Source organism: Eptesicus fuscus, chromosome 2, assembly GCF_027574615.1.
Source record: "Eptesicus fuscus isolate TK198812 chromosome 2, DD_ASM_mEF_20220401, whole genome shotgun sequence".
Classification (NCBI taxonomy): domain Eukaryota; kingdom Metazoa; phylum Chordata; class Mammalia; order Chiroptera; family Vespertilionidae; genus Eptesicus; species Eptesicus fuscus.
This window is the reverse complement of record NC_072474.1, coordinates 7,368,285-7,393,643: the sequence shown is the minus strand read 5'-3', so window position 1 is coordinate 7,393,643 and position 25,359 is coordinate 7,368,285. Positions and strand designations below refer to the sequence as shown.

The following is a 25,359-nucleotide window of genomic DNA, read 5'->3' as shown; positions in this document are numbered from 1 at the left end:
TTTACACTAATGACATTGGCATTATCAACATTAAATATAAACAGGACTTCACTGAAGGTATTGACTAATTCTAAACAGAAATAGTGACTTAATATCAATTATTCTCAAAAAGCCCATGGTTTGGGGGTTATTCTCTAATTTTTAAATGAGGAATACTAAATAACATTGTCTATTCCCTCAGCCACTTAGGGGTTATCTTTTGCAAGACACGTAATTCTGAAAATTTATCAGAATGTAAGTCTCTCAAAGTTATATGTTTTGGAGAGTGGCTACAGTGTTTGGACAGGTTCAAGTCTTGGACTAATGAAAGGGCATGGTCCTCTTGTGGAAAAGTCATGTGCAGGTCCCTGCATGGAGGGAAAAGCCCTCCCAGCACAATTATAGCCAAAAGGCTATGGTTGTAAGCTTGACCTTATGGTCAGAACCTGTGGTCCCAGGTGGCTGAGTGATGTAGGCTTTGGGAGGTGCAGCAAGTGCTGCCAAAACAAAGCTTAATAGAGTTCTCTGGTGCATGTAATTGAGTAGATTTGAAACCTGCGAGAACATTGTAAACATCTTGACCACGCCCTTACTTTGCCTCATGGGATCTGACTATAAAATAAAGACTGGTGAATTGTGCCACTATGAACATATGGGTGCATATATCTTTTCTGATTGGTGTTTCTAGTTGCTTGGGATATATTCCTAGAAGTGGAATCATAGACACAGACAACAGGGGGTTGAGGGCATGAGTGGGGGGTGGGGGGCAATGGGGGGAAAAGGACACATATGTAATACCTTAATCAATAAAGAAAAAAATAAAATAAAGACTGGGCTTACAGGCTGTGGCACTCTTTCCATCTGAGAACAGTGTCCCACCTGGCCCCAACTGTATTCCCTTGTCTGTCTTCTTTAATCCTTCACTGCCCCTCCTCAGGTTCACCACTGGCCATGCTGGATGCAGTTCAATATACTGATTCTGCTATCTTTCTATAGTCAATGTAGTCAAGATTCTAAAATAATGACCCCTTATCTTAAGATTTTTTTTTTAAGGCTCAAATTGTCTCATATGGTGCCTAAACCCAAGGGAAAATATGTGAGAAAATTTCTTATTTGAAAGACATATTTGAGATGTAAGCAAGGATCTCAATTATTAAACTCTAATCAGAAAAAAATATGGCCTTCAATAAAAATAAGAATAAAAATCAGACTCCTAAATCCATGCAAAAAGATTGTCACCTTTGTCTTCTCTATATCTTCTATAATAACATTTAAGTCCTCAGTTTAAAATTTTTGAATTCCAGCACTGAGAAAGCTTCAATGCAAAGGGTAACCTGCGATATCTTATTGAGACAAATTAAGTTAAAGGTTAATTACAGATTCATTAAAGTTTATTTTTACATTCCATTAGATCAGTGGTAGGCAAACTGTGGCTCGCGAGCCACGTGCAGCTCTTTGGCCCCTTGAGTGTGGCTCTTGCACAAAATACCACGTGCGGGCACGCACATACAGTGCGATTGAAACTTCGTGGCCCATGCACAGAAGTCGGTTTTCGGCTCTCAAAAGAAATTTCAATTGTCGTACTGTTGATATTTGGCTCTGTTGACTAATCAGTTTGCCGACCACTGCATTAGATCATAACAAAGTGACATTTGGACCATAATATTTCAGCGCAAAACATATATTTTGTTCTCTAATGTATTATGACCAGTCAATTTATAAAAAAATTTTATTTCAATAAGTTTTGTATTTTTCTAAAAGTACTAAGTAAAGATATTGCCCATTATATTACCAAGAGTACTTTTATAAAGATAAATTTCCCTTTGTTTATGTGACACTTTTGCTTTCCTCTGTGCTTTGGCTGCCAGAGCACTTGGCTTCAAATTCAAATTAAGTCAATGATTCACTTCAACTTTCCCCACGAACCTATCTATGGCTCTTGATGAAGACCTCTGTTTCCAATCTTAATGCCATACTTTTAATTCTTTACTTTGTTATTCTTTTAGCACTCGGAAATAAGCTGCTCTCAAGTAGCTTACAGTCTAGCAGAAATCAAGGTCACAAACATAATAATCACGGTGTGCACCAGGTGTTACGGGAAAAGATGAATTAAGAGGATAGGAAAGAATATCAGATGTCCTGAACTTGGCTTCTGAGGGAACTATGGGAGTTACCAAGACGACTAAAGAGGAGAAAAGGTACTTATTCTCTCACACAATTTAAAAAAGTATTTATTTAATTTATAAATATTTATAGGGTGGGCAAATAAATATTTACATTTGCAAGGCACTGTATGATGGGGAGATACATTGTTTCTGTTCCCTCTGCCCCAGCATACAGTTCAGCAGGACAAAGACAACCCATAAAGAGGCCCCAGATACAATCAGCTCAACTTGAGGAACTTCATGTATGACTGGGATAAACTATGGAGCCAGAGGGCCAAACATCCTTGAGGTCTTTATGTTACTGGTTTTAGAGGATGATCTTTATCCCAGAGACAATGGGCCAGAGAATAAGGACATCAATTAGCAGAGTAATTCAATAATATGTACCCAAAGTGATGGGGAGTTAAACTGAACATTATATCCTGAAACACATTTCAAAATGCTGAAGATGGATATCCCAATCTCCAACCTCTCCAACTCATAGCTCACCAGTTTCTGCTTTCATTTGCCAGCCCCCTAAAAACAGTCTACTCTTTTAAAGTGCAAACTTTGCATTATTTAACAAAGAAAATAGAGTCTCTTAGGAAGACAAATTTCATGCCTGTTTGCTGTTCTTGCAACTAGGAATATATTAAAAGGCACATTCTTATTTCCAATCCTAGTGGAAGTGACATTTTCTCCCTCTTCACAGGTAATTCCCTTCTGAACACTCATAATTCTCATCTCTTCAAAAAAATTGCTTCCCTCTGATTTTTGTATCTCTAAACATACCCTTTTCATTAATGAATTTCTCTTAAAATAGGCCCTTCTACAACCCCATATATTTTACTTTATCACATCTTTCTCACTCTCAATATTCATGGCAGTGGACTTCATTAACAAACTTCTTTTCCTTGCCTCCCTTTTGTTCCAAATTGAAATTAGCTTTCTGGAGCCACAACTTGATTGAAACTTTCTTATCAAGTTCATTGAATGTATTCATAAGTGTCTTTTGTATATTTTTAGGTTTTTTTTGTGTGTGTTTTTTTTTTTTTTGGCTTTTCAATTGGAATTGCTTCCTTCTTTTTTCTTTTTTTATTAAGGTATTATATGTGTACATATCTTACCATTGCCCCACCCTCCACCCCACTCCCATACATGCCCTCACCCCCCAGAGTTTTGTGTCCATTGGTTATGCTTATATGCATGCATACAAGTCCTTCGGTTGATCTCTTATCTCCCCCACCTCTCCCTAACCTTCCCACTGTAATTTGACATTCTGTTTGATGCTTTACTGTCTCTGTATCTATCTTTTTGTTCAACAGTTTATAATTTTCATTATTATCCACAAATGAGTGAGATCATGTGGTATTTTTCTTTCATTGACTGGCTTATTTCACTTAGCATAATGTTCTCCAATTCCATCCAGGTTGATGCAAATGGTAAGAATTCCTTCTTTTTCATGGTAGCATAGTATTCCATTGTGTAGATGTTACATAGTTTTCTGATCCAGTCATCTGCTGATGGGCACCTAGGCTGTTTCCAAATCTTAGCTATTGTAAATTGTGCTGCTATGAATATAGGGGTGCATATATCCTTTCTGACTGGTGTATCTAGTTTCTTAGGATATATTCCTCGGAGTAGGATTACTGGGTCAAATGGGAGTTCCATTTTCAGTTTTGTGAGGAAACTCCATACTGTTCTCCACAGTGGCTGCACCAGTCTGCATTCCCACCAGCAGTGCATGAGGGTTCTTTTTTCTCCTCATCCTCGCCAACACTTGTCGTTTGTTGATGATAGCCTTTTTGATAGGTGTGAGATGGTACCGCATTGTGGTTTTGATTTGCACCTCTCGGATAATTAGTGACTTTGAGCATGTTTTCATGTTTCTCTTGGCCTTCCTTCTGTCTTCTTTTGAAAAGATTCTATTTAGGTCTGTTGCCCATTTTTTTATTGGATCATTTATCTTCCCTTTATTAAGTTGTATAAGCTGCCTGTAGATGTTGGAGATTAAACCTTTATCAGTGATAACATTTTGCAAATATGTTCTCCCATATAGTGGGATTTCTTGTTGTTTTGTTGATAGTTTCTTTTGCTGTAAAAAAGATTTTTATTTTGATGTAGTCCCATTTGTTTATTTTCTCTTTAGCTTCCATTAGTTTCATTTTTTTGCATGTGTCTATCCAATTTTCCCAACACCACTTATTGAAGAGACTGTCTTGACTCCATTGTATGTTCATGCCTCCTTTGTCAAATATTAATTGAGCATAGTGGTTTGGGTTGATATCTGGATTCTCTATTCTATTCCATTGATCTATATGTCTGTTCTTGTGCCAGTACCATGCTGTTTTGAGAAAAGTGGCTTTGTAATACAGCTTGAAATCTGGTATTGAGATCCCTCCTACTTTATTCTTTTTTCTCAGGATTGCTGTGGCTATTCGGGGTCTTTTTTTATTCCAGATGAATTTTTTGGAGAGTTCTTTCTAGGTCTGTGAAACATGCCGTTGGTATTTTAATTGGGAGGTCATTGAATCTATAGATTGCTTTGGGTAGTATGGACATTTTAATGATGTTGATTCTACCAATCCATGAACATGGTATGTTCTTCCATCTGTTTATGTCTTCCTCTATCTCTTTTTTCAGTGTCCTGTAGTTTTCCGTGTATAGGTCTTTTACCTCCTTAGTTAAGTTTATTCCTAGGTATCTTAATTTTTTTGGTGCGATGGTAATTGGGATTGCTTTTTTAGTCTCACTTTCTGTAAGTTCACTGTTGGTGTATAGAAAGGCCATAGATTTCTTGGCATTAATTTTGTATCCTGCTACATTGCCGAATTCATTTATTAAGTCCATTAGTTTTTTGATGGAGTCTTTCGGGTTTTTTATGTACAATATCATGTCATCTGCAAATAAGGACAGCTTTACTTCTTCTTTTCCAATTTGGAAGCCTTTTATTTCTTCTTCTTGTCTACTTGCAATGGCTAATACTTCCAGTACTATGTCAAACAGGAGTGGTGAGAGTGGGCATCCCTGTCTTGTTCCTGTTCTTAGGGGAAATGGTTTTAGATTTTGCCCATTGAGTATGATGTTTACTGTGGGTTTATCATATATAGCTTTTATTATGTTGAGGTATGATCCTTCTATTCCCACCTTGTTGAGAGTTTTTATCAAGAAAGGGTGTTGGATTTTGTCAAATGCTTTTTCTGCATCAATTGATATGACTATGTGATTTTTATCTCTCAGTTTGTTTATGTGATGTATCACGTTTATTGATTTGTGGATATTGTACCATCCTTGCATTCCTGGGATAAATCCTACTTGGTCATGGTATATCATCTTTCTGTTGTACTGCTGGAGGCGATTTGCTAGAATTTTGTTGAGTATTTTGGCATCTATGTTCATGAGGGATATTGGCCTGTAATTCTCTTTCATTGTGTTGTCTTTATCTGGTTTTGGTATTAGGGTGATGCTGGCTTCATAGAAGGAGCTTGAAAGTGTTCCTTCCTCTTGAATTTTTTGGAATAGTCTGAGGAGGATAGGTTTTAGTTCTTCCTTGAATGTTGGTAAAACTCTCCTGTGAAGCCGTCTGGCCCTGGGCTTTTGTTTGCTGGAAGCTTTTTGATGACTGCTTCAATTTCTTCCATAGTTACTGGCCTGTTGAGCTGTTTAGATTCTTCCTGATTGAGTTTTGGAAGGTTATATTTTTCTAGGAGTATGTCCATTTCCTCCAGGTTGTCCAGTTTGTTGGAATAGAGTTGTTCGTAGTATTTTGTAACAATCCTTTGTATTTCGGCGGGGTCTGTTGTTATTTCACCACTTTCATTTCTGAATTTGTTTATTTGGGTCCTTTCTCTTTGCTTCTTGGTGAGCCTGGCTAGAAGTTCATCAATCTTGCTTATCCTTTCAAAGAACTAGCTCTTGGTTTTGTTGATCTTTTGTATTTTTTTTTTTTTGTCTCTATGTCGTTTATCTCTGCTCTGATCTTTGTTATTTCCTTCCTTCTGCTTACACTGTGCTTTTCTTTCTTTTTTTAAAAAAATATATTTTATTGATTTTTTACAGAGAGGAAGGGAGAGAGATAGTCAGAAACATTGATGTGAGAGAAACATCAATCAGCTGCCTCCTGCACAGATGTGCCTGCAACCAAGGTACATGCCCTTGACCGGAATCGAACCTGGGACCTTTCAGTCCGCAGGCCGATGCTCTATCCACTGAGCCAAACCGGTTTTGGCTCCACTGTGCTTTTCTTGTTGCTCTCTTTCTAACTCTTTGAGTTGTAGGGTTAGGTAATTTATTTCCATTGTTTCTTGTTTTTTTGCAGTAGGCTTGTAGAGTTATGTACTTCCCTCTCAAGACTGCTTTCGCTGTGTCCCATAGATTTTGGATTGTTGTGTTTTCATTGTCATTTGTTGCCATGATGTCTTTATTTCTTCCTTGAATTCTCTGGTAACTCAGTCATTGTTTAATAACATGCTGTTTAGTCTCCATGTGTTTGATTTCTTTGGATTGTTTTTATTGTAGTTGATTTCCAGTTTTATGCCACTGTGATCTGAGAAGATGCTTGATATGGTTTCTATTTTCTTGAATTTGGAGAGACTTTGCCTATGTCCCAACATATGGTCTATCTTTGAAAATGACCCATGTGCACTTGAGAAGAATGTATATTCTGTGGCTTTGGGTTGAAATGTTCTGAAGATGTCCATTAATTCCATCTGGTCTAGTGAGTCATTTAGGATTGATGTTTCTTTGCTGATTTTTTGTTTAGAGGATTTGTCCAATGGTGATAGTGAGGTATTACAGTCTCCTATTATGATTGTATTGATGTTAATATCTCTCTTGATATCCTCTAGGAGTTTTTTTTTTTATATATTTGGGTGCTCCTGTATTGGGTGCATATATGTTTACCAGAGTTATTTCTTCTTGTTGGATTGCTCCCTTTAGTATTATGAAGTGGCCTTCCTTATCTCTTGTTATGTCCTTCATTTTGAGATCTACTTTGTCAGATATAAGTATTGCTACCCCAGCTTTTCTTTCATTTCTACTCACCTGGAAAACCTTTTTCCATCCCTTCACCCTCAGTCTGTATGCATATTTTTTTCTGAGGTGGGTTTCTTATAGACAGCAGATGTATGGATCTTGTTTTCTTATCCAATCCTTTACCCTATATCTTTTGATTGGGGCATTTAATCCATTTACATCGAAAGTTATTATTGATAGGTACTTATTTGTCACCATTTTTATTCTATACCCCTGTGTTTCTTCTTTGTTTCCTATTTCTTTTTTTTTTTTTTTTTTTACAGCAGACCCTTTAGCATTTCTTGCATTGCTGGTTTGGTGGTAATAAATTCCCTTAGTCCTTTTTTGTTTGTGATGCTCCTGATTTCACCTTCAATTTTGATTGATAGCCTTGCTGGGTACAGTATTCTTGGATTGAGACCCTTCCTTTGTATGACTTTGTATATTTCATTCCATTCCCTTCTGGCCTAATGAGTTTCTGTTGAGAAATCACTTGCTAGTCTGATGGGGGTTCCTTTGTATGTAACTTTCTGTCTCTCTCTGGCTGCTTTTAAGATTCTTACTTTGTCATTGGTGTTTGCCAATTTAATTATAATGTGCCTTGGCGTCAGTCTTTTGGGGTTCATTTTGCTTGGGATTCTGTGAGCTTCTTGGATTTGTGTGGGTTTTTTCTTTCTTATATCAGGAAAGTTTTCTGTCATTATTTCTTCAAACAGGTTTCTATTCCTTGCTCAGTTTCCTTTCCTTCTGGAACCCCTATATGCGGATGTTGTTTTGTTTTGTGTTGTTCCAAAGTTCCCTTAGGCTCTCCTCCTGCTTTTTAAATTTTTTTTTCTAGAAGCTGCTCTACTTGGGTATTTTTTTCCATCTTGTCTTCTAGCTCACTGATGTGGTCCTCTGCTTCTTCTAGTCTACTCTTGATGCTTTCTATTGAGTTTTTCACAGCAGCGATGTCACTTCATTTCTTCTTGGTTCTTTTTCATTTCCTCTTGGTTCTTACTCATATTGTCGAATTTGTCTTCCATTCTTTTCAGCCATCTTATGACCATTTCTCTGAATTCTTTCTTTGATAGGTTGCTGGCCTCTAAATCATTTACTTCCTTTTCTGGTGATGCCTGCTGTTCTTTCATATGCGGGCTGTTTCTTTGTCTCCCCATGGTCTCTCTTCTTCGGATGTCTGGTTATGTAGTTCTCTTTCTCCTTTCCGTGGTGGAGTGAAGAGCTCCTTTGAGACTAAGCGTTCGCACCACCTGGGACTGGTGTTCTGGGGCTCATAGCTGTTCCGTGGTTGCCGCAGTTGTTGATTTTCAGGTCTCCAACAAGATCCACTTTCCCTTGCAAAATGGCAAGGTTTCCCGTTCAAGCCCATAGCTCTAGGAAGGGACCCAGCCGCAGCTGCAGTGGGGGCTTCCCGGTCAGGGGAACCCCGTCCAGCAGTCCCCCACCTTCTCCTGGAGTTCAGCTGTCTCTTAGCTTGAATAAAAACACTCCCAGTGCGACCCTCATCTGTTCTTTCTTTCTGTTCCGGGTGAAGGCTCAGAACACGTCTGTCTATTCTGCCTCCATTTTCGCCTCTCCTGTATCTTTATTTTTAATTTTTTGGTATAATAGAATGCTTATATTTCACATTATTCTTTTTAGAAATAAATGAAGTACATATTTTACTGAGTTTTAATAAGCTTTTGTCATATCCTGTGGCCTAAATGAGGTTCAATTTCTTTGCAAGAACATTAGAAATTCAACTAACTGATCAAGAAACAAAATGCCTACAGGATTGCTGAAATAATCTTATATTATTGTCAAAAGCCAGCTATTACATCATATATCATATATATCAACAGTTAGTTTAAGGATAACACATTTTTTTTCATTTATTTTTTCTTCAATCAATGTTGATAAAATATTTAACAATAAATTATAACTATGTGACATACAACCTCTAAATGTTGCATAATGATTTCACCTTCCTATCATTAACACTCTTGTGTAATTTTTTACCCTTGAATGTGGGTTGGAATTATCAACTCAGTTATAATAAATATAATAAGGCAGTATTATGGGATGTCAAGTCAGAGATGAGATTATAAAAAGTCTTGAGCATGTGTTTTCTCTCTTGTAGGTTTCTTGCTTTGGAGGAAGCCTGCCACCATGCCATGAGACAGTCCTATGGAGATGTCCATATGGCAAAGAGATGAGAGAGGCCTCTGACCAATTGCCAGCAATAAGTTGATATCCTTATTCTAACCCTTGTGAGGGAGTGAACTTTCCCAAAACAAAGGGAATGGGCATAGACATGTATCTTCTCCAAGTCAAATATTCAAATTAGTCTGCCTTACACCTTGCTCGTCTGCAACCTTATGAGAGGCCTTGAGCTATAGGCATCCAGATAAGCCATACCCATGTTCCTGGCCCACAGAAACTGTGGGATAATAAATGTTTATTGCCTCAACCACTGCTTTAAGGTACAAAATTTGAGGGAAATTCATACTTCAGCAATGAATAATACACATACTTGACTTTATTTAAAAGAGGAATCTCTTTTTTAAGTAATATATAACTGATCATCAATTTTTATATTATTAAAAATTTAAGACTCTTCTCAATAGTCTACTATCCATTAGTTACAGTTAAAAAGCAATGATTATTTATGGTTACTCAAGAAGTAATAACTTTGATTAGGCTATTCTAAATTCAGGACAAATTGTTTTTCAATATGAATTTCCCAAAGAATCAATAAAACTGATAATTTTATTTATAAAACCAGTGACTATAAATGCACCAGGGCTTATAGATGCATTAGTGTCTCAACACAGTATTTGCAAAGAGAGAAGGTTTCAACTGCAGGCAGCATCTCCCTCATCTAGTCCTAATTGATTAGTCAATATATAAGACAAACACATTTGTCTAGATTTCAGTAAGGAGAATGACTGTGTCCTGCTGAGAGGGACCCAAGTGATCCGACACCTGCAACTTCCAACCACCTTATACAGCACAGAAATGCCATAGGTAACAAAGTGGCAAATGTATGAGAGCAAGGGAGTAATGCTCAACTGTCTTCTTCCTGAAACAACCAAAATAAAGCTAGCAGAAGTCAACTGAACATCCATTGACAATAAAGAGGATAAGGAAAACAATTGTTAAATTAAAAGTATATTAAAATTATCTTGGGATTCAGCATAAATATGCAGAAATTTTGAGAGTATGTCAGCTCATAAATAAGGTAAATACATATTTTCTCATTTAAGTATTTCAAAATATTGATCTTTGAATTATTTATTTAAAAGCAATTGAAAATATGCATATTTTCAGGTAAATTGGAAGAAAAAAAGGCCATGAAATCCTATCTAATAAAAGAGTAACATGCAAATTGACTATACCTCTGCTACACCCACAAGCCATGCCCACCAGCCAATCAGGAGTGAGTATGCAAATTAACCCAACCAAGATGGCTGTAGCCATGGAGCGAGCAGGAGGCTTGGGTTTCCCCGGCAATGGAGGAAGCCAAGCTTTCCGCACACCCTGGCTGGCCTAGGCCTCCACTCAAGGCTACAGAGTTTCAATTATAGAAGATAAATAAATCCCAACAAAAATGGCTGCAGCCATGGAGCTGGAGAGAGCAGGAGGCTTGAGTTGCCCCCGGTGATGGAGGAAGCCAAGTTTCCGCAGCCCTGGCCTGTCTTGGCCTCCGCTCAAAGCTACAAAGTTTCAATTATAGAAGATAAATAAATCCCAGATACCAGGCCTCTATCCTATCTAATAAAAGAGTAATATGCAAATCGACCATCACTCCAACACACAAGATGGCTGCCCCCATGTGGTCAAAGATGGCTGCCCCCATGTGGACATAAGATGGCTGCCACAAGATGGCCAACAGGGGAGGGCAGTTGGGAGGGACTAGGCCTGCAGGGGAGGGCATTTAGGGGTGACCAGGCCAGGAGAGGAGGGAAGTTGGGGGCGACCAGGCCTGCAGGGGAGAGCAGTTGGGGGGGACCAGGCCTGCAGGGGAGGTCAGTTAGGGGTGACCAGGCCTATAGGGTAGGGCAGTTAGGGGCAAACAGGCTGGCAGGGGAGCCGTTAGGCATCAATCAGGCTGGCAGTGGAGTGGTTAGGGGGTGATCAGGCTGGCAGGCAGAAGCAGTTAGGGTCAATCAGGAAGGTAGGCAGGCTAGCAGTTGGGAGCCAGCAGTCCTGGAGTCCTGGATTGTGAAAGGGATGTCCGCCTGCCCATTGGGATCGGGTCTAATCGGGCAGTTGGACATCCCTCAAGGGCTCCCAGATTGGAGAGGGTGCAGGCTGAGCTGAGGGACACCCCCCCCTTCCCATACACGAATTTCAGCCTCTAGTATATTCATAATAGAGAGTAAGTTAAATATATATGATCAAGTAAAGGGAAAAACTACAGGTAAGCCAACCCTACTTTTGTAATAAGATAGAAATCTCAAAATAAATAAAATGGCTTAGCAATTGTATATGGATTAATTTCCTGTCAACGTTTAGGCTGGAGTGAATGCATGACTACTCTCATGGCTTTCTAACTGCTTTTCCAGCTCATCTTCTGTCTATCAATGATTTTACCATTCCTATAAGATTTATTTTCCCAAATCAAAAATCTCATCATGCTTATTGTCTGCACAAAACCTGTAATATCTCCCCTGACCACTAAATCAACTATGCTTCCCTGACACTCCAATAAGTCTCCTGCAGAACGGAAGCAGGCAGGCTCTGTGTCCAGCTTCCTAGACTGGTTTTATGGCTTCCATACTTATCAGCTATAAGTTTGATTGGCATGGTATTTAAAGTTATCTGTGCTTCAGTTTTCTTATTAAAAAAGAACACAGTAGTGATTTTAATGAATACAATGTTTATTGCGAAAAAAAGAGAAATACTTCATGACATGTTAGGACTCATGTCTTACTCCATGATAAGCACTTGATAAAAATGAGCTATTACTTTATTATTGTTGTTATTGTTGCTATTTGAGATTCAAAGTAACATAAGATTGTCTACTATGTGATAGATGGTTTTATATATGTTGTCTATTTAATTTGAACAAAAATTTTCTGAAATAGGAATTAGTATTCCTTTTTTACAAATAAGGAGACTAAGATCCAGACATATTAACCTTTTGCACTCGGATGTCGAGTGTGACTCGACACGGTTAGCATCGGTAGCAGCTCGTATGTCAAATTGTATTGAATGTATCAATAATTTGAAATATAAAAAAATCCAAATAAATAAGTTTGTATGAAAAGAAACTCCAGTTTTTTATTCTACTGCCGTGCTTTGTAAAATCTGGGGTATTTAAAAAGTTAAATCCCGAGTAGAATAAAGGAATCGAGAAAAAAGCAAGCGAGTGCAAAGGGTTAAACAACTGCTGTAAATTCTCACGGTGGCTGAGTGCTACTGGCAACTCCCAGCCCAGGTCCCTGACTTCATGTGGAGGGGACTGTTTACTGCACAAGAGCTTCCCTTCCAGGTTGTCACCTGGTGCTCCACTCTGAAGAATACTGGTTTATAGTGCTGGCTGTGAGTTTGAATCCCTGTTGTTTGCAATTCATACAAACTCTCTGAGGTTCAGTTTTCTCCACTGTAAAAGATGGGCAGGGATGCTAATTTTTATAAAATGATTAAGGGGATTATTTCATTTAGTACAGTAGATGGTGTACATCATGTGCATTATTTTATAAAATATACATATTTATTATTAGTTTTATTAATTTACATTGATACAATGCCATGCTATCCTAACTTCTCACACTTTACACCCAGGTTTCCAGTGCCTTAATCCTCCTTGTGCTTATCTCTGTCTTTTGAATATGTACCCATCCTTTGTAGATAAATGTTTTCCTTTGTTCCAAAGCATTGACTTATTATTTAACTAGATGCAGATCCCCACTCCCTTGTCCAAGCTCTATGGGACTTGATATAGTTCACCACTGAGAATTTTCCTTATTAAGTGTGCATATCTTGTATATATTACATGACATCTCCAGGAAGAATCTGGAATGGAATCTGTAATCACACAGCAATATTTTTGCTGCAAAGTGTACAAATGTTCACACTCATTAGGATAAATAAAGACTATATAAACAGGCTCATATCAGTCCACGTTATATTCTAACACCTGTAAAGTAGTAGGCTAGCATGCACTGCCAAATAATTACATTAAAACCTTTCAAGGTTTTTTATTTTATTTTAAGATTGCACATAAATTATTATAGGCTTGTATAACTTGCTCGGTTCCCCTCTATGAATTTGTAGGTTCTTTTTCAAGTTTCTGTGGTTTCTATCTAGCACAGTTGTGTATTTACTCATGTTATACTCCATGACTGTGCAGGGTCTCTAAGAGCAGAGTGTGTATCTTCATCTTTGTATGTTCTTCAGGACTGAGGATATTCTTAACTCCCACTATGTGTGTTAGGTATACTTTATAAACAAGAAAAAATTCACAGCAATATTCTGAATGTGTAGATGGTGGTAAAAGTACTGTCTTTCAAATATGACAATACTTCTTTTTCACAATCATTAATTACATTTAGTGATAATTCAAGCAATTTTTTTTAAAAAAAGAAGCAGTCTAAATTGTACTGGTATTAAATTCCACAAGAAGATCTCATAAAGAATTTAATCCATTGATGATCTGCTTCAATTAGGATCCCAGAAAAGGTAGGCAATGGTCCAAAATTTCAAATTCTAATCTAAATTTGGGAAATTAGGACATGATGGGGAAACATTTTTAGCATCTTATTTTGCAATTTATAAGTAAGTTATATAAAAGTCAATGATGGTATTTTTTTTACTAAAATTGATTTAATGCTGTGTGTTTATAAACATTTTTCTTCTTAGTGATGATATACTTTAGAAGAAGAAACATAGTAATTCATGCCACCTCACCTATATGTTGTCCATACATGTGATAAAAGAAGCTGAAACAATACGCAGTGTTTGTGGGTCCATAAGGGTTTTTGGGAGCTATGCTGAAGACAGGGCTGAGAAGTCGAGCCTTTTCGCCTTCCAATCTTGGTCGCGATGTCTCAATGTACATATAAAAACCTTTAAAAAGACGAAAGAAAATGTTTAAACATATTGTTATTAGGTAACATGAAATTTGAAATTGTTGATAAGTTTTAGAGTTTTTATACAAGTACAGATTGATAAAAGGGTTGGCATCTCATTTATGAAATATGTAAATGTATGATATTATCCTACCTAATAAACGAGTAATATGCAAATTAACCATCACTCCGCTACACCAGCCATGCCCACCAGCCAATCAGTGTGGGTATGCAAATTAACCCCAACCAAGATGGCTGCCGCCACAGAGAGCAGGAAGGAGGCTTGGGTTTCCCCAGCAATAGAGGAAGCCAAGCTTTACACACACCCTGGTGGGCCCAGGCCTCCACTCAAGGATACAAGTTTCAATTATAGAAGATAAATCCCAAGAAAAATGGCGGCAGCCATGGAGCTGGAGAGAGCAGGCTAGGGTTGCCCCTGGTGACTGAGGAAGCCAAGCTTTCAACCTGCCCTGGCCAGCCTAGGCCTCCACTCCAGGCTACACAGTTTCAATTATAGAAGGTGAATAAACTCCAACAGAAATGGCTGCCACCACAGAGCAAGCAGGAGGCTTGGCTTTACTCCAGGCTACAAAGATTCAATTGTAGAAGGTAAATATATCCCAGATACCAGGGCCTCCGCTTGGGTTGCCGGGGAGCATGGCCGGCCTGCAAACCACCACAGGCCACTCGCACAGGCTGCCCCACACCCCAAGGGAACCCCCACCCTGATCTGGGACACCCTTCAGGGCAAACCAGCTAGCCCCCTCCCATGCACCAGGCCTCCATCCTATCTAATAAAAGAGTAATATGAAGATTGACCCATCACTCCAACACACAAGATCAAGATGCCTTCCCCCATGTGGTCAAAGATCCTGCCCCCATGTGGACACAAGATGGCCACCACAAGATGGCATGCAGGGGAGGGCATTTGGGAGGGACCAGGCCTGCAAGGGAGGGCAGTTGGGGACAATCAAGCCTGCAGGGGAGGGCAGTTAGGGGTGACCAGGTCGCCAGAGAAGGGAAATTGAGGCAAACAAGCTGGCAGGGGAGCAGTTAGACATCAATCAGGCTGGCAGGGCAGTGGTTAGGGGGTGATCAGGCTGGCAGGCAGAAGTGGTTAGGGGCAATCAGAAAGGCAGGCAGGTGAGCAGTTGGGAGCAGCAGTCCTGGATTGTGAGAGGGATGTCCGACTGCCCTAAATGGGCAGTGGGACATCCCTCGAGGGGTCCCAGATTGGAGAGGGTGCAAGCTGGGCTGAGGGACACACCCCTACACCTGCCCCCCCATGCATGAATTTTGTACACCGGGCCTCTAGTATAAAGAATAAAGGATTTACATATTTAAAAAACACTTTAAAATGTAGAAAATTTTAAGACAAAATTAGAATTTTACACTTAATTTCAAAATAATAATGCTAGTCTGTCAACTATATGTGTGAAATCTGAGAGAAAATTAATGTCTACAAACCTTTGAAATATCTGAATTATTGTGCAAAAATTTTTAATATTTTATTCCACAATCTTTTAATCTATAGCTAAGTGTTCTCTTGCCTTTCATATTAATGACATTTCTACCATCCCAAGGTTGGGGTATGTTTGTTATTAACACATTTCATCCCCTCATACCTTCTTTGGAGCCACTACGATCAGCATTAGGTCCTGTATTTGGAGTATATTTTGTATTTCTTGTTGCAGTACTTTGCTTTGTCCAGTCAAAATTATCTGTATCATCTTGTGTGAACAAACAAATGTTACCGTCTTCAAATCCACAATGAAATTCTCCTGTTAACAAATTTTAATTAAAGTGAGTATTATTAATTAATTGCAATATTCTTATAGGAGAAATTTAAATCATTATACAGCAATAAAAAATGCAAAATTGCAGTAATGAAATCAGAGCCATAAGAGACATAATTGTGTACAAGATTACAACTAGATATAAAATGATTTTATTTTAATGAAAAATAAAAATGATATATAAATCAGTCTCTTGTTTAATAATTTAAACCCAAACCATTTTATTCTGAAATATTCAGATAACTAAAAGACTATAATTCACCCTTGATTTATTGCTAAAGAATTTTCCCAACTTTCATTTTTCAGTATAGAAATAATTCGGGCTAAACTGTCAATTAGAAAATCATCTTTTAAACTTACCTGGAAGCATATTAAAGCTGTGTACATTGAGGTTATAACACTGTGTCTGGAGATGCTTTCATGTTTACCCATTTGCACAAATGGAAGTTTACTTATGGGAAGCTAACGACAAATACTTTTAAATGGTAGTCATGTTTCATACTTTATATGAATATGGGTTTGCCAGATGCTTGAAATTCACTAGAAATGAGGTAATGAAAAGACTTTATGAAGGCCAGTGGAAGGACTGAGATATTTTGAATGCCTATTGCACGCTGACTTTAGACCCAAGTTCAGAGAGAGCTTTCTTCAACTGCTCTGTAATGAGGGTAGTAGTAACAATTCTAGGTATGACAAGGTTTTCTTACTGAGATGTACCCTGTTTGATATATAGAAGGAAATAAAGAAGATGATAATGTCCACTAGACACAGAATTAAAATTATCCTTAATTTATAAAAAATTAATGCAATTTATATTATTTCATTCAAACTCAATACAACTCTATGAAATCACAATAACACTAATTTGTGAAGCTCACAGAAAGGAAACCTTGGCCTAGTTCAACTAGAAAAAATAAAGTCGAAACAGTACAGATTGCTTGGAAGTCATAGAGATATAAACATCTAAAGAACAGGAGATTCCCATTGGTTTTGTTCCCTCCTCTCTACTATGGGGTAGACTTATCAGATATTGTTGGGAGTGGGACTTTTGCAGTTGGGATCATGCCTCTGAATCAATCTTTGTGTTTCTTTATACTAACAATGAACTATCTGAAAGGGGTTTAAGAAAAATTAATATTATTAAAATATTCATAGTACCCAAAGTGATCTATAGATACAATGTAGTCCCTACAAAAATAGCAATAGCATCTTTTTATATAGAAATACAAAAAATTTTTTTCTAAGCTTCATGTGAAACCACACATGAGATCCCAAGTTTCCAATACAATTATGAGCAATAATAAAACTGGAGGCATTTTAAAATATATTATAGTAATCAAAAGAGTATGGTATTTGCACACCATTGGTGGGAAAGTGAATTGATGCATCATGGAAAATAATATGGAGGTTCCTCAAAAAAACTAAATATAGAACTACCATATATCCAATAATCTGTCTTATGAGTCTACACCCAAAGGAAATTAAATCAGTACCTCAAAGAGATAAGCACTCCATGTTCATTGCAGTATTATTCACAGTAACCAAGTTATAGAAAACAGCCTAAGTGTCCGTTGATAAATGAAAAGATAAAAATTGTGGCATACATATTCCATGGGATGTTTTTAAGCCTAAACAAACAAGTCTATCCCACCATTTGCAGTAAAATGGATGAAACTGGAGGACATTACACTAGGTGAAAAAGCCAGACACAGAAAGAAAAAAAAAAAAGCATAATATCACATATATGTAGAATCTAATAAAAGTCAAATACATAGAAGCAAAGAATAGAATGAAGGTTGTCAGGGGTCAGAGGAGATGGAAATGGAGAGATGTTGGACAAAGGATAGTAACTTTCAGTTATGCAAGATAAGTTCTGGAGATCTGCTGTACAACATTGTGCCTGTAGCTAACAGTGCTGCATTGTACACATAAAATTTTGTGAAGAAGGTAGATATCATGTTAACTGTTCTTATAATAAAATGAGGATACAATTGACATTTACAAATAAAAGTAAAACTGAGGGGTTTCTCTTTAAATTTAAGGAATATTCTTTGTTTTGTTTTATTTTCAGATTCAAGAATCACTGAATCTCTTTGTGTTTAATTATATTGTACTAGAGGCCCGGTGCACAAAATTCGTGCACTGGGGAGAGTGTCCCTCAGCCCAGCTTGCACCCTCTCTAATAGGGGACCCCTCGGGGGATGTCCAACTACAGGTTTAGGCCCAATCCCTGTGGAATCGGGCCTAAATCTGCAGTTGGACCTCCCTCTCACAATCCGGGATCGCTGGCTCCTAACCGCTCACCTACCTGACTGATTGCCCCCTAACTGCTCCCTTGCTGGCCTGATTGCCCCCTAACTGTTCCTCTGCTGGCCTGATTGCCCCCAAATACCCTCCCCTGCTGGCCTGATCACCCCCAAGGCTTTTATTAGTATAGATATGACCCTGCACAGAAAATTTTACTAACCCTGCTATACAATAAGGGCTTGACGATTGAATCATTAGGACCAGACACCAAGATTTCTTTTCTTTGAATAGTGGAGGGAATAATTATCTTGTCTTTAAGTTGCCCGGAAATTAAAATGAGATAAAGACTTAGAAAAGTATAAAAGCACCATATAAAGACAACTGTCTTTTTAATGAAGTGGTAAAATGAAAAACACTTTTTTATTCTCCCCTTCCTTCCTTTACAGCTTTTATTTAACCTTTGAAATTTATAAAAATTTCACTCCAATTTTCATTTCTTTACATTCAACATTATTTTGTATTGGTTTCAGGTTTTATATTAGTTACAGAATAGTGGTTAGACAATCATATACTTTACAAAGTGTTCCCCAATATTTCTAGTACCCACCTGGCATCATACCATCATTACAACACTATTGACTATATTCCCTATTTAAGTGACAATGGGTTTACAGGTTCCTTTCAGTCTTTCTTTTGTGTTGCTCCTCCTTTCTTTTCTTTCTCACTTCTTCCCTCATTTTCTTTATATAGTATCTCAATTGGTCATCAAAGCTCAGTGAAGGCACTGGGACACGCTTCATTCATTTTACAGACCAGGAAACTGGGGCCAATTCCAGTTGGCTGTGGAACTTGACTCAGCACACAGGAAGCCCTCAGAGCCATGCTCTTTGCACTTCCTAAGGGGCAGTCGCCCAGCAAACAGAACAAACCTTCCAGTCAGGCTTCCGAGCCTCTTTCTCGAGCACCTCTTCATTGCGGATGCTCCACATTCTTTCCTCTCCCCGTTCCCTGCCTCCCATTCTTTACTGTCCCCCCCCTTCTCCGAAGCAGGTGGAAGGCTTCACACTCACTGCCTAGGCATGCTCTGCCATGGGGCAGGGCACCCCGGGCTTTCTTTTGGGTCAAGGCAGGAGCAGGAGTCACTGCCTCTGAAGTGTGAAGGCCGCCTGAGCGAGGCCCATTAGCACTGGGAGCTTCTCTGAATCACATCAGTCAGTCCAGTACCCTGCAGTGCAGCGCCCCTCCACTGAGGTGGCACCACCCCTCAAGCCCTGTCTCAGAGGTGAGGGTCCTTGCCCCTCTGCCAGGAGTCCTTCCATGCCCCTTGATCCCTGGCTGGGCCCACCCACGTCTTGGGGGCACTGCAGAACCTCTGTCTCTGTAGATGAGGCAGATCCCTGCCCTAGGTCTCCGGGAAGCTATGAATCTGTGGCCAGAGGCCTGGTCTGGTTCTCAGCAACCCCATGCTTGCAATGTTCCTAGGGACCCCGGGAGCCACTGAGCGGGTCCGGCCACGCCCCCCCGGGTTGCGGATCTCCCCAGGGACCCCAGGGAGTGGCTGGGCCGGCCCGGCCATGCCCCCCGGGTTGCCGATCACCCCAGGGACCCCTGGGAGCCGCTGGGCGGGCCTGGCCAAGCCCCCCTGGATTGTCAATCTCCCCAGGGACCCCCGGGAGCTGTTGGGCCGGCCCGGCCACGCCCACCCAGGGTGCCGATCTCCCCAGGGACCCCAGGGAGTGGCTGGGCCGGCCCGACCATGCCCACCCGGGTTGCCGATCTCCCCAGGGACCCCCGGGAGCTGCTGGGCGGGCCCGGCCATGCCCCCTCGGTTGTCGATCTCCCCAGGGACCCCTGGGAGGGGCTGGGCCGGCCCGGCCATGCCCCCCCGGGTTGCCGATCTCCCCAGGGACCCCCGGGAGTGGCTGGGCAGCCCGGCCTCACCTCCCTGGGGTGGCGATCTTCCCAGGGACCCCTGGAACTAAGAGGACTGGGAGCCGCCATCTTGATCTTCTCAATGGCTGGATAGGCCACCCTGAGTCCCGCCCCCCAGCCTCCCGCTGGCCCAATCGTGGGCGTAGCGGAGTGATGGTTATTTGCATATTACCATTTTATTAGGTAAGACTAGAGGCCCGGTGCATGAAAATTCATGCACTGGAGGGGGGGTCCCTTAGCCCAGCCTACCCCCTCTCACAGTCCATGAGCCCTCAGGGGCAGGAGGTGACTTGGCGATCAGGGGAAGGTGATGCCCCATCACACCTCTGCTGCTGCCACTGCTGGCACCGCAAGCCTTGGCCGGCCCTGGTTACTTGAGCCTCCGGTGTTACTGGGCGGTTGGACAACTGCTATCTGAGGCTTGCCTGTGCCTCAGGCCAGCCCTGGGTGGCTGGGGGACTCCGGAGGCAGGTGTGTGGAGCTGCCCCGAGGGGGCTGAGGGGACTGGGCACCACCATCTTGTGGCTGTGGGTGCCGCCATCTTTGAGGGCGGGACAGTCAATTAGCATATTCCCTCTTTATTAGATAGGATATTCTGATTAAGAAGATTTGCAGGGAGTATAAGCATTTCAATGATTCAAACTCAGCACATTTCTGTATAAACAATATTCCACACAAAATATTTACTAAAATATTTGTGCCACGAATCTTACACTAAACAAGACATGACTACCTGGTGCTATCAGCTGAAAATCTAATGTTGATGACAAAACTTAGTTATATTCATGGGTAGATATCTTTTAGGTAAAATATGAAATTCTTTAGTTGCTATTTTGGAGTCATAATAAGGAAAATGTTTAATTTTAAATATTTTCATTTTCTTAATTACATATTATATACACAAACAAAATATCCTAAAACAAAGTTAAAGATTGAAGGTTTCAGCTTATAGATCTTCTGTCAAAACTTTCTTTTTGGGTATTATTAAAGATTGTGTGTAATGATTTTTTATGGAATCATATAAACATATATTTTGTTTAATTTATTTAGCCTTGTTTAAAAATATGCTTGCCTTTAAAAACAAACAAAAAAAGGAGTATTTAAGTCTCTCATAGCAAGATTAAGCTACAACACAGCTTATGACAATTTAATACTTGCCTATAATTTTATATATGCCTAAACTTTCATAATTAAGGTTACTAGTATTTTACATAAGATCTAAGTTGTTTACAATAAATTTGAGGGAAACATAAAAAATAATAATTTACATTGAACAAAAATATATAAGTAATCTCAATAGTTCATTGCTTCTGTAAATATACATTTTACAGCATTTTACAGTGAAAGACCTATTACTATAGAGATTTTTTGAAAAGTTGGCAGGTAAAATGAAAAAAAAAAACACCAAAACTCCACACTATATAGAAACATCGTAATTTTATGATTATCCTGTCAATTTACATTAGGTAATTATAGATGTATGCAAAAAGTCTATTCATAAAAATATTGGAATAAGAAATATCTTCATAGATAATGAAAATGCACTCATCTATAAAATCTTATCAAAAGTCAATGTAATTAAATATTAAAATATTTCAAAAAATAAAGTCCATAATTTTAACAAAATGTGGAACTGAAGATTGACTTTGTCTTGAATTGTTCACTAGTTTTCTAATTACAACATGATTTTGGAAGGTTTTCAAGGACTACATGGATATAAATAAATATATTTAAAATATTCTCCATTACATGGTATCTAAAATTTTACTTCCCTGAATCATTTTCAATATGGTGGGGGAGAGATCAACCAAAGGACTTGTATGCATGCATATAAGCCTAACCAATGGACACAGACAACAGGGGGGTGAGGGCATGAGTGGGAGCGCTGAGGGGATAATGGGGGCATAAGAACACATATGCAATACCTTAATCAATAAAGAAATTAAAAAAAAAAGAATGAAAACTCAGCAATAAGTAGCCTGATGCCCAATAGTCCTCTAGTCCAATGACCCTTTTTTCCCATCTACCCTCTTTTTTTATTTTATTTTTCAGCTTTACTGAGGTATAATCCTAATATATAAAAGCCCTGGGTCGTAATGACCAGTAACGACCAGATGCTGACCAACCGGAAGTCAGTGCTGGCCCCGCCCCCAAGCAAATGGTTAGGGGCAATCAGGCAGGCAGGCAGAGTGGTTAGAGGTGATCAGGTAGGCAGACAAGTGGTTAGGGGTGATCAGGTAGTAGGTGAGCGGTTAGGGGCAATCAGGTAGGCAGACGGCCCCTTGCAGGGTTGGCCCCACCCACCAGCAAATAAAGAGGAAGGCCCAGGCCAGCCAAGCCATTGCACCCCAGCCTGTCGCCTGCAGAAGGAGGCCACCGGTGGCAGGGGAGGGGGGGCAGCGCTGCACAGATGGCAAGCAGTGGCAGTGGCAGGGGTGGGGCCAGCTGCCTGCAGCCTGGGGAAGGAAAGTCCTGACAGGCCCTCATCTCAGGTCAGGCCTCAGGACCCTACCCGAGGGGTCCAGGATTGTGAGAGGGTGTAGGCTGGGCTGAGGGACCCCCTGAGTGCACGAATTTTTGTGCACTGAGCCTCTAGTTGACAAATAAAAATTGTATATATTTAAGGTGTACAATTGATGCTTGCATATGAATATACATTTTGAAATGACCACAATTAAATGAATTAATATATCCATCACTTCACATATCAGAGTATTGCAGTTATCATAATCTTCTATTTTTCCTTTGTGGTGAGAATGCTTAAGATGTACCCTATTGTCGAATTTCAATTATACAATACAGTATTGTTAATTATAGTCACCATGCTGTACATTAACTCCAGAGCTGACTCATCTTGCATAACTGAAAGATAAACCCTTGACCAATATCTTCCTATTCCCCTTCCCTCTTCTTGGCAACAACCATTCTGCTCCCTGAATCTGATTTTGAATATTTTAGACTCCACATAAGTGATATCATGCAGTATTTGTCCTTCTCTGTCTGTTGTATTTCACTTAGCATAAGGAGCCGGGTTTATCCATGTAGTTTCAAATGATAGAATGACTTTCTTTTAAGTTGAATAGTGTTCTCTTGTATGCATATACTGCATTTGCTTTATCCATTTATCTTTACATGGATATTTAAATAGTTTAATGTCTTGGCTATTTTGAATACTGCTGCAATAAACTTGGAATAACAGGTGCCTCTTAAAGATTGAGATTTCATTTCCTTTGTACTTATAATAAGAAGTGGGATTGTTGGATCATATGTTTTTTTGTTTGTTTGTTTTTGTTTTTAATATCTGGAGGCATCTCCATCCTGTTTTCTCTAATGGCCGTTAAAATTACATTGCTGCCAACTGTGCACAATGGTTAATTGAAGGGACTATCCTTTCTCCATTGTGTGTTCTTGGCACCCTCATCGAAAGTCAGTTGATCATAAATTTATGGATTTATTTCTGAGGTCTCTATTTTGTTCCATTGGTCTAAATACCAATTTTTATGCTAATACCATACTCCTTTGATTACTATGGCTTTGTAATATATAAATCAAAGGAGTAATTAAAATCAGAATGTGTGATGTCTCCAACTTTGTTCTTGTTGTGCACAATTGCATTGATTATTTAGGATCTCTTGTGGCTCCATATGTGTTTTAGGTTTGTTTTACTATTTCTATAATGAATACCATTGATTTTTTATAGAAATTGAATTGAATCCATAGATAATTTTGTTTAATATAAATATTTTAACACTATTAATTATTCCATTCCATGAACACAGGATATCTTTCCATTTAGTTGTGTTTTTTTTATTTCCTTCAACAAGTTTTTGATTTCTTTGGCTAAGTTTATTACTAAGTATTTTATTCCTTTTTGTTATTTGAATGGGATTTTTTTTTATTTCATTTTCAGATAGTTCATTGTTAGTGTATAGAAAGCCACAGTTTATTGCATGTTAATTTTGTATTATACCATTTTATTAAATTTGTTCATCAGTACTAACTTTGGACTGATATCATAGGTAATTAAAGTAACTATTCTTTTTAGTTTTAAGTGGTTTCCAAGAGATAGGCATATTTTCAAGTACACTATCTATAATAATAAAAGTGTAATATGCTAATTAGACCGGACAGCCAAATGAGCTTCCAGACATCCTTCCGGATGACCTTCCAGACAAAGCTGGTGCTGAGGCAAGCTGCTGCGAGTGCGAGGGCCAAGCCCCTTGCATGAATTTTGTGCATTGGTCCCCTAGTATAAATATATTTATACATACATTTTTATATTACATACATATTTATATATACACTTATATTATTATATTATGCACATATATTTCACATACATACTTATCATCTTGTACTCATAACCTCTAATGTACAACAAAAATTTTCAAAAGATAATTTCCTCAAATTTTTAAATTTCAACAATTTTACAGACTGCAGAACCTAAATCAAACCAAATACATATTTCAAAAAAATGAAAAACCTCTTTACAGTAGAAAATTGCAACTTCAAACTTGAGAGGCCTGAGAACTCATTTCACTTTGATTTCATATATTTTCTGGTTGCCACAGTTGAGCCACAGGCTAAAGTTCAGGTTTGGTCTGAGGGCCCTTCCTGACAAAATGAGCAGTGTGTTAGGAGGGCAAAGGAGCACTGCTGGTGTGTATTGGAACCTGTAGAACATGGTTCTCTTGACCATTAACCATCTTTCCTTTCAGTTAACATATTCAATCAAAAAATTACAAAAAATAGAAGGCCCTTGTCTTTTAAATTTGACAAATTGATTATTTTAGGTCTAATGAAGAATCAGACTGTGACAAAATGTTATGGAATTATGTATTTTGGGAATGGATACTTTGGATAAATTCACTTAAGTATTATGTAAGTTGATAAAATACAAAAGAACATTTAGAATTAGTATAATTTGTTGCCAATATATAAAGCCTCATGTCACATTTATTATCATTTAAACATAATACTTATTCATTATTGTTGTATAGTTAATTTTTATTATTAAGAAGATGTTTCAGGCATACTATTCCATATAATAAAACCCTAATATGCAAATAGACCGAACTGCAGAACCACTGGTCGCTATGATGCGCACTGACCACCAGGGGGCAGCCACTCAATGCAGGAACTGCCCCCTGGTGGTCAGTGCGCTCCCACAGGGGGAGCACTGCTCAGCCAGAA

General features: G+C 38.9%; 1 protein-coding gene across 1 annotated transcript in view; it reads right to left on the bottom strand.

The window, feature by feature from the left end:
- The window catches only part of MDGA2 (MAM domain containing glycosylphosphatidylinositol anchor 2), a 1,000,910-nt gene that overhangs the window by 40,364 nt on the left and 935,187 nt on the right, over positions 1 to 25,359 (bottom strand). The window contains exons 13-14 of the mRNA XM_054725417.1: positions 15,817 to 15,972; positions 14,031 to 14,189 (exon numbers count right to left, since the gene is read on the bottom strand). Of these exons, the coding sequence (XP_054581392.1) occupies positions 14,031 to 14,189; positions 15,817 to 15,972 (315 nt within the window). The remainder of the gene's footprint in view (positions 1 to 14,030; positions 14,190 to 15,816; positions 15,973 to 25,359) is intronic.